The sequence below is a fragment of the Melanaphis sacchari genome, unplaced genomic scaffold, assembly GCF_002803265.2.
Source record: "Melanaphis sacchari strain LSU unplaced genomic scaffold, SCAv2.0 Contig1_pilon_pilon, whole genome shotgun sequence".
NCBI classification, from domain to species: Eukaryota; Metazoa; Arthropoda; class Insecta; order Hemiptera; family Aphididae; genus Melanaphis; species Melanaphis sacchari.
Window position 1 is genome coordinate 6,012,962 of NW_020270976.1, and position 17,437 is coordinate 6,030,398.

The 17,437-nt window shown below is 27.4% G+C and overlaps 1 protein-coding gene across 2 annotated transcripts; it reads left to right on the forward strand.

The window, feature by feature from the left end:
• Positions 1 to 306: 306 nt before the first annotated feature.
• On the forward strand, positions 307 to 15,077 carry LOC112593290. Of its 2 annotated transcripts, none has more exons than XM_025337657.1 (3): positions 307 to 519; positions 8,267 to 8,591; positions 14,231 to 15,077. In XM_025337657.1, exons 2-3 carry the CDS (start codon positions 8,289 to 8,291, stop codon positions 14,759 to 14,761), a joined length of 834 nt encoding a protein of 277 aa, XP_025193442.1. In that variant the 5' UTR covers positions 307 to 519; positions 8,267 to 8,288; the 3' UTR covers positions 14,762 to 15,077. The 2 variants fall into 2 exon arrangements, with proteins under 2 accessions (XP_025193442.1, XP_025193440.1); XM_025337655.1 differs by having other exon boundaries at positions 309 to 491.
• Positions 15,078 to 17,437: the final 2,360 nt, after the last annotated feature.

Consider the following 17,437-nt stretch of genomic DNA (forward strand, 5'->3'; position numbering starts at 1 on the left):
AATGTAACTGGCGATGGACAACGATGAACGCGAAAGTACGACGCGCGTTAAAACAATAATAAAAAATAATAAATAATGATTCGTCGTCGTCGTCGTCTGCAGCAGTGATCAGACTCGGCGGCGGTCATTCGCACGAAATCCGAGCTGGGCCGTCGATGGGCGAACGGCAAGTGGAGGCGGCGTTTGTTTTGCTGCGAGGCCGGCCTGTTGTACGGTATTATAATATATTATGTATATTAAATACGTTCAGCAGCTCTTACAGCAGTCGTGTAGGTATATGCACGCATTATTGGCAACGCGTCAATACCGCAATCGCAATGGCGGCGGTGAAGGACGCGTAAGGGTACCCTCGTATACCCGCGCGTAACTCAGTGCCATTTCGTCCATCAAATCCGCAGTGGAAAACTACGTTTTTGCTAGATAGGTAACCGTCACGCAATACACACGTCGCCGCACTGCAGCACGCCTATCCCGACGGCTTTCGTCACGAGGTGAGTCCATCAACTGCAGTACAACACGGTACCTACCTTATTTATAATGATATATCATATACTATAATATTATTGTTGTTATAATATAACATTGAATATCGTGCAGCGTCCTTTTCCTGTACGAGTCGGGGCCTGCGGTCCGGACGAAACCGTTCGGTTCCCGGACGCGCTCCAATATCGTTCCTATACGTGATATCTATATTGCAATATACCGCGGTCATTCGGAAGCGGTTTAAAAGTCTTATTATAACATTATTGTGTAGGAGGTGTATTTGATGGTGTGCGATTTCACGCAGACAACACCGCACCACTCCGTCAGTGAAATGTATGATAAAAGTACCTGCCTAGTCGTTGATATTCTGTTTAACTGATAACTTGAAGTGAATTTCGACCCTGATTTTCATTTCCCCTACAAAAATCCCTAGACACCACCGTTTATATCATTGAAAATTGTAATTATACCATCGCTGCAGTTAGCAAATACGTATACAAAAACCTACAACCGCCCCCTCTTCTACTGCCCATAGTAAAAATACAAATTGTGTATCCAAATCATATCTGTTATTATACCACAAAATAATTGTACAGTATGTACTTACTTTGTATAGGTATATCATAAAATATTGTATCTTGTTCGTGACGCTTTTCTTATTTCTCGCAGCGCTTCTATACAGGTGCGACATTGATTTATTCTTGCCATATACTATTACTATAATAATATACATTACATAAAACGTCGGTTATGTCTTCAAATTTTAATTCCGTAAATACGTCCCTTGAACGTCTTAACAATAATTTGAGATTTGCAGACGTAGAAAAACGAGTTCAGCAGTGTGTGTGTCACCGTGTCCTCTACGGTTTTGCCACCGCTGAAATACGAATATATTTTTTTAACCATATCGGTGTATTACGTATGATGTGTATAAAATATGCGCATATATCACCCGGGTATGGTGTGGTCTGCACCGCACCGGGGTAGAGGATGTTGTTTTATTTTTTTTTATATATATCGTCGCGTATAAATAGCATTTTGGATACTCGTGTACACGCCGCCACTACTGACTGTTATAAATTCAGTCTCGCGCGCGAATTTGGCAAACTTTCCGGGTCATGTCGTAGCTGCGCAGCCTCGTCGTTTTAAAACCAAAACTATTCGACTCCTCGAACCCACAGTATAATACTTCGAAATAATACAGTGAAATTTCCCTTAACGAACACCTCTAAATAATGGGCATTTTTTCGAAAATGGGAAAATTTTCATTATTTATCTATAGAAAAACTTCTAAACACGAGACACTCTAAATAACGATCACCTTTATGGCTAGATTTTGATAATTATTATCCAAGTTTATCACAATGTACATTTTACACATTATTATAGTTTATTTTATACATCGTAGAAAATAACTGTATCATTTGGAAACTGATTTTGTTTTAAATAATAAACAATAATACTTAGATATATAAAAATAATATAAATATACATATGTGTACATAACATTCATTTTTCATTCCCCCCTTTTATAATTTACGGATTAAATTTCGGTTACGGTATTTAGAAATTTTACCGTATTATAACATTATTTTACACCTCCTACCGGCGACCTGTGGGTACATTCACACTGCTGTAGCGCCCCATAACCTTTTTTATTATGTGCAGCAAGATGTTATATACTTCTATATTTTTACTCGCCAATCGCTTTTAAAGATTTTTCCTAGTCCATAATTTTGTTACCTTAATATTTAAATATACCATATAGTCTACAGAGCTAACAATAAAATTAAATACCTAACACAAAAAAAAATTTGTTAATCTGCTTTAGCTTGCGATAGTCAAATTAATTAGTTTCAGTTAACCCAAGCACATGAAAATTTTTTAATGACTTTTATGCAATGCTAATCTAATGAAATATTCATAACAATAATATCACATATACATTACAACTGTAATATTCAAATGTTAGAGTTATAATCAACATTTATGATTTAAAACTAAATTAATTATTAATAACATATTTATTAATTGTGATCAATATGTCGACTTGGTAATCACAAGCTACTTGAATTAGGAATTTAAAACGTCTTTAAAACCGGGCTCATACACAATAGAGATTTTAGGGGTTGACTTCTCTCTAGTCACCAAAAAAAAATTTCTGATAAATTATAAAGAATGATTATATTGAATAGAAGTGTTTTGAGTCAATGAACTTCTTATAATATAAGTATGAAAATATACAACTTTAACCTCCCCCCCCCCAAAAAAATAATATTTTTCATATACACACCTGATTAGAACAGAGTCTGCTATTAAATTTTTTTAATTATCGCTGAAAAATGTAATAGCTTTTACACCTATATTATTAGTAGGGCTCGGATTTCAATGAATTTGCATCTTTTTTTTGGGATATCTTACTCGATGCTTTTCAAGTTACAAATATGTTTCAGGTACTCCGTGTTCTAACCACAAACATTTTTCGGGACATTTTTTGCATTTTTTTGCATTTTTAGCGGATTTTATACTTTAAAGAGCATTTTTTGACGTTTTAAATGCATTTTTTTAAATTTAAGGACATTTTTTACCTATTTCTCGTATTATTACTATTATTAACTTAAAAGAAATACTAATTGTACAGTGCAATTCAAATATGTAATTTAATTTTTAATTAATTTTTGATTTTAATATTTTTTTATTTTTTTTATTTTTTTTTTGTTGTGTAGTATAAATGAAATTTCATTTTTACTCATTTTTTTATAATAATTTGAATTTATTTAATAAATAATGCATTTTTTAAAAAGGCATTTTTTGATATTTTTAGGGCATTTTTTAAAGTTTTTATGTCATAAATGCATTTTTGAAAGGGCATTTTTTTGATATTTTTAGGGCATTTAAATCCGAGCCCTAATTATTAGTGTTGAGTGCCACTGATTTTGCAGTATGTATTGTGTTTTATTTATAGGGTCCCACGTCAGCCATGCGACTATATTATATACATACTATTATGTGGTATTGTATATAAATATAAAACACGAATCATTTGACGACAATTAATTATAACCGATGCATATATAATATATTATGTAACGCGTCATAGACTGTATAATATTATTATCGTCACTCAGTCACTGTTTAATGCTTTGATACCAGCTTCTAAAATAATTATTGTTCAATAAGAATTTAATACATAATACCGCGTATAATGGATGTTTATAAATTATTATGCATCAGAAAATATTGAATTGAAAATCATTAGTCATTACTCATTAATATAGTATTAGGTTGGATTGATTTAAGAGTTACACGAATATGTATTGTTTCCGTCCTAGATAAAACGTACTACATAGCAAATTTTACGTCTACAATAATCTATTTTACTTAGTTATTTCTAAAATTAGAGTTGACCGATTATAAATGTTGAGGGTAAGATTATTATTTAGAACATCTCGAAGAATTTTATTAATATTTAAAATATAAAGTAAGTTATAAAAATTTTAAAACTGTATACTTTTTGTAAATTCAAAATTAAAGTATCAAAAGCATTTGAGATGCCTTAAATAATGTTACTTTTAACTTTTATAATAAAACAATTCATCCAATTCTTATTTTAAAAATAACAGAGTAAAATGAATTATTGTTTACGTACAATTTGTTATTTTGTAAGTTTGAACAACAGCGACAACGTTTGTGTCTCTGGCTCAACCATTATTTTAAATTACTAGCATACACATTTTCGAAGCTTGTTTACAATACAGACGGTTTATCCCAAGCCTACGATGGCATAATTATTTTTTATACCTCTTATTTTAGAAGTGGTATTCTTTGAGTCTTGTCAAAGTCTAAAAACATCATCGGTCTTGGGTATTTTACGTTGAATTTATTTTTCAAATTTCCTGTTTGAGAAGACAAAAAAAAACCCTATCAGAAAAATTAAGGCAATTTAAGATCTAGGTTATAAGTGTAAAATTACTTGTTTATAGAATACTCGTAAATTTTGATTTGATTTTAATTTAATATAGATGAAAATAATTAGGTCAATTAGGGAAACGATAATATTTTACTAAAATTTATAATTTATTAAAATGTAATCTAATCATTTAATATGTGCTTATTTTTTTTTTAAATAATACATTTTGATTAGTTTTGTGTGAGTATGAATTTTAGAAATAGTATCGATTTTTTTCTCGAATTTTGTTTATTTGTATTTTAATTTTAATGCAAATATATTGTTGTCTGTTGATTCCAACATATTTAAATTGTTCTAATACATTTTAAAAACTTAAAATAAACTTAATTTTCATGACTTCAACTTGTAAGATTTTTAACAGACATCAACGTTTTTGAATTTGTTAACATCATTTGAAATTGATTTCCATACAGGTTGGATATTGGTTTGACATTGCTTTTGAATATATACATTGTGCCAATCTTGGTGTAGATATAATCCCTAAAGTATCTGAACATTTGATTTTTATTATTATTAAATTCAAATATGAATTTTGTTTATCATTTTTGAATACTCTACAACAAAATTATGTTTTTATAGTATTTTACTTTGATAATATTTTCTACTTATTTATTATATTATATATAACGTCTCGTTTAAAGATAATCTATTTTGATTATTTTTCTTCCACGAGTTTACTAATTTTATAACAGCAACATGTTTATTATATCTAATACTTATGTATAAACATATAGGGTAAAATACTAGGGTCTAGAATGTTTAAAAATTAATAACCATTAACGTTCCTATTAAATTATTTACTATTGTTTACGTCCTTTTGAAATCGTGTTTCACGTGTGAATTTCATACTTCATTTAATACACAGTAAAATGGCATTTTAGAACTGTCGTGATAAATCTCAAGTAGGTTTTTAATCATATTATTATAATATAAGATATACATTTTATAATATGTGATACTTTATTATAAATCTTATAAAGTTCATAATTTATAAATTTATGAGGTTTTTTAAATATCATATAATAAAAATGTGAAATAAAAAGTTGTTTTAATTTTTTTAATAATTTTTTTAAAACTTCATAATTAATCAGGGACTTTATTTATCAATACATATTAATTTATGATATTTAATACATTTTTATAGTGAATATTCCAAAGTAAATATGTATTTAAACTTTGAAATAAAATATTAAGAATATAATAGCGGTAATAAAATAAAACATATCATTCTAAATACTATAAGAATAAAAATATACGGTTACAAACCTAAATTACAATGAAAAGTTACTAAATTTACTAGTATAATACAATTAATTAGAAACTAGTTTTTCTGTATTGGAGAGAAAAACTGGGGTTGTTAATAGTTCGTATTAGAATATTAGACGAATAATATAAAAATAATTCAAAAAGATTTTATGGAACATGGACATGGGACGAAGCGGAACGTGATGGTACTAAGAAATAAAATATAAGTATACAGGATAATTGAATTTACCAGATATCAGTGAGGATATTGTGTATGAATGGAAAATAAGCCACATGTCTTCTGTAATAACTAATAAGTAAAGTTTAAAGAAATATTAAACTGCTGAAGGTGCGTGTAGTTATTGGGAAAACAAGGGATATTGATTTTTGATACTTAAAGTTTTCTATATTTATTATTAAAGTATCTAATATCTATACTGTAGTAATTAATTTGTCAAATCATAGTTATATTATTTTTTATAAATTCCTAAAGCGTAATCCATTTAATTTTTACTTCCTTTTCTTAATAGAGTTGTACCTACAACTATTTTGTCTAGCATAAATTTACAATTTATTTTCTTTTACCAAGTTGTACACATTCTCTACAACCACCTTATCTCACTCCCATCTCATGAGATAAATTTTTCTTCGCAACATAAAATTGTTAGTAGGTTATAACTACTTACTACATAGATACTATGAATTATAATTAGAAATTAATTAATTATACTGTAAATTATCTTCTAATAATAATTTTAAAATAAAAACACGTTGTATTATTATAAATATATAGGTGTAGTTACTATGTATGTACATTTTTATATATAAACATATATAGTAATAATATACATAATTTAGAAACTATTTAAATTATTTGTTTACAATAGTTAATATCCCTAATATTAAAAAAAAAGTATATAGGTACATTTTGAAAAATATCCTCAAATTTATTATATAATTGTATAATAAATATACAAAAGACTTTTGAACTTCCCAATCCATAACTTTTTATTTAATTATATAATCATGTATGGTTAAAAGTCATTACTCATTATTAATGTTGAATAGTTTTATCACTTAATTTCTGGGCCAAAAAAACACAAAAATAATAATTAAATCTAAAAGATTTTATAGTATATAATAAAAGTCTTTTTATTTTAGAAAGATAATTAAATATAGAATTTCAATGAACAAAATAATAAATTAAAATGTTAACTGACATACGGCTTGTAATAAAGTGATATTGGTATAAGTATAAAGTTTGAAGTTATACTTCTTATACCATTGATTATATTATAATCTATTCTATAGTCAATGCTTATACGTTTCACCGAAACTCAACGTGACATTTATAGCTTTTGTTACTCTGCAGTCTGCTCTATCGCAGTTAATCTTTCGAAATAACTGGAATAAAAAACCAACACACAATTTATATTAGTGTGCTATGTAATTAATTTTATTTTAACTGCATAAAATTGCCAAGTAATTAATTGAATGGTAATTGATAAGTTATTTTAACTGTTTGATCAATAAAATTGAATAAATTAAAACATAAAATTCTAACCGTTCAAAAAAAAAAAAAGTTATAGCTTATATAATAATAATATATGGCTATGCATTTTTATTATGAGTCAATTAGTTTCAGAATATGTCAATTAAATTTATTAAAAATATATAGAACATCAAGTATAACCGTAAACATTAAAAAATGTATAAATTACTTTTTTCTTAACGAAATAAACTTATTAATGACACCTTTACAAAAACGTATTGATATAATGCATAAGCTATGTGTACTCAGAATCAATTCTAATGATCTAAATAAATTTGATTTGTAATATACACAAATTATAATTTTATCATATAATTAAGCATACTTAACTAATTCTAGAATATATTTTATAATTACCTTCTGATTTTATCACCTATTATTTATTAACATTAAAACAAATTTTATCTCATTAAAACAGAGAATTTGTACATTAATCTTTTCTAATTAAGTAATGTATTTAATGATTAATTAGTTGTTAGTTCTATTACTATTTTAAAATGGTATTTAATTTAGTATAGTCGCTTAAACAACAAATAGTTATTTATATTCAAAATAATAAAGTATAATAGATAAGTATCTAACTATTTATTTTATATTAAATTTATGTTAAAATCACTATCACTAGATACCTTATTTGACCCAGTACCCACTCTCACTACTAAAGATCTTTTTATTCTGTTTGTATAAAAAATTGTAAATTTATTAAAATAAAAAATAAATATATTGTAATTAATCGGCAATTACATATCATTTTAACGAGTTCATCGTGATTATTCTCGCATAAATGTAAATTTGAATCCATTTCAGAACAAATATCTAATTTTTTTTTTTTAATATTAATTTATATAAAAGCGTAATAGTCTATAGATATCCAAATCATGTAGTATACATACATATTACTGCATACTTCATAACTATTAAAAAATATTTTTATCGTGTTTTTTAATAATTAATTTTTTTTTTAACTTGTATATTATAATTATAAAAAATAAATTCATTATATATTTATTATTTAGGCAGTAACTTACATACATCAGCATGTCAGAAAGACGGACACTTTTGAGCCGTCCCCGAACCCGGGTGTACGATTGCAATTATAACATCGGCGAGGGTTACTATAAGCCAATGATGGACCACCTGGACCGCAAATACTACGGTTCTTCGACCACACCAGCCGCAGCCAAACCAACTAGCGGATTCTTCGACTCTAGCCCCAAAAGCCTATTTGGTACATCTGGCACTTCGGCTTTTGACGAGTACAGATCTTCATCACCAGTGCGGTCCCGGCGCAGCGGATCCGACTCCAGATTATCACTGCCCGACGACGAATTCGAACAAGAGGTAAATTCTTTCGATAAAATTTTAGATATAGATCAATAAATCACTATAATTTAAAAATGATTATTTTATGCATTAAATCTATGGTGTTGACCACATTTAGTGCATGAGGGATGTAGAAGATTTATAAAATATATACTATATATTATGTAAGATGAAAAAAGTTATTTAAGTACTACATATACTCAGCCTAAATACCTTAAAAAGTATACATAACATATTCAAATATGTTAATGCTTTTTGTCTTAACATTATTTGCAGAGTAGTTTGAATAGATACTTTATTAGCAATACATTTGTAAACGATCTAAAATATATTATTATTTATGATTATTATTAATCAACGTCTTATCCACGAGCTTGGGGTTAAGACACAGATAATATATATTAATTTAATTATTAAACGATGAACTAACGATGATACTGGCATGTTATCCTACAGGTGGGTAAAGGGGTAGATAACCTGCACCTGCAGTGTTTCGATGTAGTTTTTTTGTATTTTATCAACATTAACTTGTCCGTTTTGACGATTAATATGTATATATTTTTAATAAATGACTACATTGCACAGATAATACGTAATTGTGTTGTTTTTAGGGTAATTTTAATTTTTGACAATCCATCTATTAAAAAACGTACACAACGGTGTTTCCAAAAAAGAAACACGTATACAAATGTGATGTATGTAAAAGAAGCTCAATTATATTTTAGTTAATAATTAATATAATATCTATAATTAAATATATAATGTTTATTTTTATATTATCTTCAATGGTATATAATCAATAACTTGATAGGAGAGTGGCCAGATAATTTTAAATGTGAGTAATTCAAGAGAAAGGATAATCATTGCTGAAAATTGTTTATATATATTTTGTATATTACACACATAATATTAATATACAAGTGTATTTACACTATAATGCAACTGATGTATTTATATTATATGCCAGTGCGTCAAGTAACGCGAAGTAACAATTGCCACTGAAACTTGAATCAATTTTTAATAATATTATTGAATAAAAAGTACGTGCTATACGTCTTGTATATAATATTAAAATAATATAACATCATTTGTATTGATAGTAAGAATAAGAATATTTTTTAACAACATTTCCATTAAAAATGTTTTATTATATAATTTAGTGGATATTATATAGTATAAACTAACCATTATTTGTTTGAAGGGAACGTATACTTCAAAAACAGTAAACATACCACCTTGAATATTTTATTCTTACCTTTACTCTGAGTTATAGTAAAATAATTAAATTTCAATGGCGTTTTATTATTTATTTTTATTTCATTTTGCTTTTAATTGCTTAGTAAAATAAAAAAAAATAATAGGATTATTTAATAAATTCAAACAAGACTCATAATTGATCGACCTAATCCTTCCAGAAATATTTTAAAATAATTAAAAATATAACATAATCAAATATTTGAATGAAATTTTTATTTTTTGAATTTTTCTAATAAAAAAATATGAATATTGATAGTCGAAATCAATTTAATAATAATAATTTATATGATTCATTATTACCTATATGTTATGTATTAATAATTGGCCCACTAGTGAAATTTGGTAACTGGAATTCATGTATTGACGTATCGTGATCTTATACCTAAATTATAAGAAAAAATCCTTTAGATTTTTTAAAATATAAATAGCTTAGTAAACATTGGCCTGTAAAAAAATAGTAAACTGATAATAAAATCAGATAATTTAACTGTATAATATGTGTATTGTATATATTACACACACAATGATATAGCTATCGTATAATTTACACTTTGGAGTTATTCCAAAATTAAAGGATGTCAAAGTGTATGAAAATCTGATATGTATTTTTAACATCTATTTTTGGCATTGTATTTTTTTTCAAACATTTAATTAAGACTAAAAATAATCAAATAATGGCTTACACTGTAATACATTAGATATAATTAAAAAATATATTTTTATATATTGTATATTTGTGTATAATATGTAACCATATAGGTACCATATTGGTTATATATAAACACTTCCTATAGAATGTTGGATATTATTCTTAGTAATACCTATTAATATTATTTTCTTTGTTATTTTAATGAATAATACAGATGTCTGTTTACTAGGTAAATAAATATTTTTTCATCAATTATTTTTCCATAGATATTAACTAAATTATTTTAAATTTTAATGCTATAATAATATCGTATTTAATGACTGTTTTTGAATATAATTAATAAATGTTGATATCTACATGAAACACGCGTTCGTAATAATACTATAAAATTACCGTTGTTATGATCAGATTCAATATTATTTAACTAAAAAGACCAAAGTCATTTAATCCATAAATATCTAACTCATGTCGACCATATAAAATAATTGTTTATATAATAGCCAATATAGGTAGGTCAAGAAGGAGTTTTTTCGGTTTTCAGGAATTTGTTTAGCTCTTGCAATGTCAAGTTGTTAACTAATATCTGGGTGACTGAGTGACCGTTTTGTAAATACGTATATATCAATAATTTTTTTATTAATATTATATTATTTTTATAAAATATTGAATTATCATGTTAAGAAAAATTTTAATGACATTTTTCCATTTTTTATTATATGGTTTTGAAACTAATGATACCTATTTTTTGGCGAGTCCCCTTTTTATCAAAACCATAGCAAAATAAAATTTAATAAGTATGTAAAGAATACTCTTGGTCACATTTTTATATAAGTAAGCCAAGAATATCGACTTAACTAATTTGGCTGAAATTTTAGATTTTGTTTTCTAACTAGAAGAAATATATCAGTCACAGGGACCCATTTACTCCTCATTAATCATTATTAACTCATAATTTAATTCATCACTTACATTTTTATTTAAATATAATTCGATGTTATAAATATCTGTTTCAAACATATTTATAAATCTTGAAATATTTTTTGGTTTATTAGAACTTGGAGGTATGTTAACATTTTTTTTTTTTTTTTTTTGTTTTTTTTCAGTATATTTACTTTAGATATCTTACACAGTTACACACAACATTTAATAATTTAATTTGTCTTTTAGTCATTTTATTTGAAAAAACACACGACATGCACTATGTTACTATCATTATTATCGCCTATACGATAAGATTAAATACTTTAGAATGTAAGTAATAAATATTAAAATACAGTGTATTATATAGTGTAAATATAGTGTATTAATATACACTTTAATTATTTGAGCTACAATGCTAAATTATTAATATTGGTTAAATAATAAAAAAAAAAAACTCATGTTAAATTTCTAAGCTACTCTTAACCTTTCCACAAGTAAGAATTTGATTTAAATCAATTATTATATGATGTTAGTTAATATCCTTAAAAATAAAGGCTGACAGGTGTATCTGTTCGTTTGTCATATGGTATGATTTAGTATTAAATTTAAATTCAACACACCTATTACAGTACCTACTCAATGACAAGTTATACTCGAAACTGGTACTATACATTAGAACGACTTAACTGTTTTTTTTTTTTTATATTTTATATTTTTATTAAGATGTTCGTCAATTTTTATATTTTGAGTATCTATATAATATAATATGAAGGGTTTTATGATTTATTAAATAACTCACTAATTTAAGCGACCATTGTAATTATCGAGTTACAAAATGTATTGTCTCTTTTCACTTGATTAACTAATATTAATAAATTATTAACGATAAAATAAATATAATAAGGCGTTCATATATTATTTAGTCATATAAATCTGATAAATAGACACTGGTTATTTTCACTAATTACTCATTAATTTTACTATGTATATGTATAACCTAACAAATATAACAAACATAGTTATTATTCTTATCATCATTATTTAAATCTAACACATACCTACACATCGTGTCTATATAACGACATTAAAATATCGAACTGTTATTTAAACATCCAATTACCAATAAACCCACAGGAAAAAAAAATGTAATCTTGTATAAGTATCGTGTAATACTTTAATTATACATTTTATTATTAAATACATTAATGTCCATTCTCCAGGACACAATAATATAGTTTATGAAAAATAAAAAATAAAATATGAATAATACTGATAGTATATTATACACATTTAGTGTACACCAGGGGTCACTAAATGGCGGTCCGCGAACAAATTTTATCCGACCCGCAGACAAAGAATAATAATAATTAATAACATATTACAACAAAATTACGAGTATATTTGTTATTGTTGTGCATTTTTTCAAATATTCTTAATATCACTAAACAATTTCCTATTTTCATTGTATTTATAATTTATTTTTATTTTTTCAATTGTTTGTAATATTAATTATGTTCTTAATGTTTATATACAATAGCAAATAATAAATAAAAAAATAATGTTCTCATTACATCCAACTTTGAAATATAATACCTATTATATGTTAATAATATATATTTACAATTTTGATGGTCCGCAAAAAATTTTCTAATTTCTATTGTGGCTCTTCAAAAATATTAATTGGTGTCCCCTGGTGTACACTAAGCAGTTCATAGATAACTCAAAGATTGATGCGGTGCAAGGGGTTTAATACATTCATTGTTTAAAAACAATCATATTGTTAATACGTAAAAGTTACAAACTTATATTTATATTATTGCGTTTCCGATGTTTATGTTAAAACCTTACTCCCAGATGTTTGAAACGGTCTCGGGGTCAAGTGTTTGGGAATAAACGAGTCTCCTTATATTACGCAATATTTGTATAAAATATAAAAACATGTATATTGGTTTCTCATAAAGACACAAATAATTGGATCTAATTACCAATAATTGGTACTTGAACTAAAATTGATTTTATAAGTTTGTAAAAGTAAATAACCGTGGATTCTTAACATTTTCAATAAATGTTTATTTTTTTTTTAAATAGGTAACTTATAACAACTTTTTTTTGGACTTTTTAAATTCTAATTTTGACAAAATTTGATATTTAATCAAAAAATTACGATATTTCCTATAACAATTAAATTTATTTTTATTATGTGTTGTGATTAAAAATATATTTATAAATCATAGAAACTTGAAACTTTTCTCTTTTACCAATCCATATATTATTTTTTTAGAGATTTTTATCAAATAAATAGGTTAGGTTTGTATAGATATAATATTGATACTTTAAGACAAAATAAGATTCATGATTCATATTCGAATGCGCGTAAATGCATTATTGACATATGACTGTACTTGGGCCTGAATAGCGCTTCGCTATTAGTTTCAGTCACGCACACAAATTATCACTGACTAAGCACATACATCAACACGATGATAAATACGTATACTGTCTGTAACGAATCCCATTAAGCTAAATATTTATTTAAAGTTATAAGATTAGCGTAGTGAAATCAGACCTGCGAGAGAGTTATCCTATATACAAAATGTTGGTCTATACTCTATACCATTCCACTCGTTTATAAATTTTAAAAATACTTTCAATTACTAGTACCTATCTATATAGTAGTAAGTCAGAACGAATTATAAATTCATTTGAAAGTTTCAAATTGCAACTATACGGTTCCGCATGTATATATACCGATGTGTGATAGCATATTTTCCCTATACTATGATCTAATTTAACTATGTATAATGACGGACGTGTATCGGTCGTGCTTCAGGTAGCCGCACTGCGCCGAGCTCGGGCTGCCAAGGCAGCAGCCGCCCGGACGGCGTCGCTGGAAAAGGAATTTGAGTCGGCGTTCAACGGGTTTGCGTCGGACGGCAAGCCGAGGGCGCGGCTCAACTACACCGAGAAGCTGTTGGACACGGTCGGGCTGAACAGCAAGTCGCAGGAGGCGTTGGAGGAAGAGATCCACAAGAAGCGGACAAAGTCCTTCTTCCAGGACGCGGAGGACGTGGTGGCCACAGCCGAAATGCACGCCAACAACCGACGGTCGGCCGCGTTCAAGGCGCAGCTACAGGATGCGGCTGACGAGCTATCCGCCGATCAGTTGTCGGCCGCGGCTCGGGCGCGCAAGTCCAAGGCCCGCTTGTTGGACATACAAAACGAATTGGACGGCATCGCCGAGCGGGACGCCGCCCGCCAAAAGCGCTCGGCCGACTTGAGGGCACTGTTCGCTGACAACGAAGCGCTCACAGAATCGGTCAGCACTTTCAAGAAGAAGTCGTCGAAAAAAGTGTCGTTTTAATGGACTTTAACGTCTTTAATAATATTTTTATTGATACAATTAATATAACGTATTAACAGAGAGAAAGAGAGTAAGATAAAGAGGGCCATGACGTAGATTGGTACTGAAACAGATCAGACGATACGACCGCTCGCTATATCATCTCTCATCATTACATGTGTTCCCTCTTTTTTCCTCTCCATCTCTCTTCTCCTCTCCTATCTCTTTCACACCGGTCTTATTCTCATCTCCTGACTCATTTTCTTTCTTTTCATCATTTTTTTGTCTTACGATTTTTTTCTTCTCTGTGATAAAATTTAATTTGTCACTCACTAGCAATTTTAATAATAATAATAATAATAATATGTTTAATCTGGTGTCGGGGTTTTTTTTTTTTTTTGTTGTTATTGTATAGATATCATAGAAATATACATAGAACATAACTTTTTTGTTCGTCGGTTTTGTAGGTACCTACTCGAGCAGGATAGAATGAAATTTTATCAAATTTCTCTTTACTTAGTCTAAAACGATTTACGTTCAAATGTTGTTCGATATTTATTTATTTTGTTGCATTTTTGTGTCATACATTTTACGAACAACTGAATAAGTATTATAATATGTATTACCTTTAACGATTGGTTATATTTACCCATATCGTTCAAATGTATACCATATAATAATATACATTCAAATCACAAATAATTTTGTTTTTTAAATACCATACCTGTTTATTTCAATTTTCCTAGTGTATTGTTTTCATGAAAATTAAAACGATTGAATATTAGACAAGAAACTAATTCGACGAATCAAAAACTGTTATGAGTTGTTGTGTTGAATAGTTGAAATAATAATATTGAATTTCAAAACATTATTTGGATAACGACTCAAAAATATATTCAACTGGAGCTGCTCGGATATAAATTATAACGATTCGTCGTTTTGTCATTATTTGATATGGCGTGCACGACTACCTATATCCTACTGGTATATCTACAAATTATTATTACTACTCTGTCATGGACGTGAATTGAAGAATATAGGAAGACTTAACCCTTTCTGGGCCATCTAAAGTCTTAAATTAAGGTATTATTTTAATAAATATGTTTTATTGCCTTTATGCAAATATAAAATAGATAAAATCATAAATGTACTTATTTAATAAAATTATTAATTATTGCGGTTAAAATATACCTAAGAGGTATTTATCAAAATTATACGTCAATATGTTTCGATGCTGCCATATTGGTAAATAGAATAATTATTTTCGTTGTATAATATGCCCAACGGCAAACACAGTTAAATTTACTGTCATATTAAATTTAAAAAATTAAATCCTATTATGATTTATATTATTTCCTGTGTCGGTCTAGCTCTTATGATTGGCCCCAAAGCGCCCACTTTTCAACTTTAAAAAAATTAACTACCTTTTGATATATCTTAATTAAAAAATAATTACTTTTAAATTATTTAATATGTATTATTGTGGTTGTTAAAAATAATATAACCAACAACGCTTTACATATCTTTTTTACATTTTTACACATAAAATACAAAATAATTCTTTATTAATAAATCTTTTTGAAAAAAAATGACATAAATATAAATAATTTAATTTATGTTAATAAAATGAATGCGATTTCTTCTCAAAAAAACACACACAAGTTAAAGGATCTAAATATTTTTAGTTTATCGAGATCTATGTTTGACTTTAATTTGTAAGCTTTTAAAATACTCGTTCACTAATGTTTACACGGAAGTATAAGCATATATATGAATACAATATATAAATATTTATTATTTACAATATGTTGAATTAATCAGACTTTGTCATTAATTCAAAATAAATGTTCAACATCTGAGTCATGCACAGAAGTGAATTAATATACAAGTTTTTTTACTTGGCTATGAGCCCTCAATCTTGAAAAATATCCAAGGGCTGGGTTCACTAGATCGACACTGTTTTTGCCCGTACACTAATAACTAAGGCGACGACTAATGACTGATAAAATACAATTGTTTTAAATAAATTTTAATTAAATATTATAAATTACATTAATATAGTTCACAAATAACGGTACAGTCAATACGTTTAAATAATACCTTTGAAAGACATACTATATTGGTTCATGTCCGATAGATGGGGGGGGGAGTCAGGGTCCCATCAATTAGTCTCTGTTAATTATACTGATTCACAACAGGCGTCTACGCCAAATAATTTTATTTTACGCACAAAGCGCATTTCATTCACGAGTAGGCAAATATTAGTTTCCCGTTTTAAACTGGTAATTTCCAAATCAGTTTTGAGTATAATAGCTTTAATAGGACGCGGACCAGTAGCACCTACAACGAAATTTGTATTTTAAAAAGTCAGTGTTATACAGTATTTCGCTTGCCTCTTGGCTTAACCGCCACGAATAATATGATATGTTTTTGTCCTATTTACATCTATGTAAATTTACTTAAAATTCAAGAACCATTACAATTGTTACTTTACCAACATATATTAAATACCTATAGAGATTTATTTGTAAATTTTATGCAGAATAATTGTGGTAATACGTGGATATGGTATTAGCATTGATTTGATGATATATTAATAAATCAATGTTGTCGGACAACGCTGCATTATTTAGTTTATCGATTTTACAACCGTTATAGGTGTACAATATTATTATCTTTGAATTTTTTATTGATTAT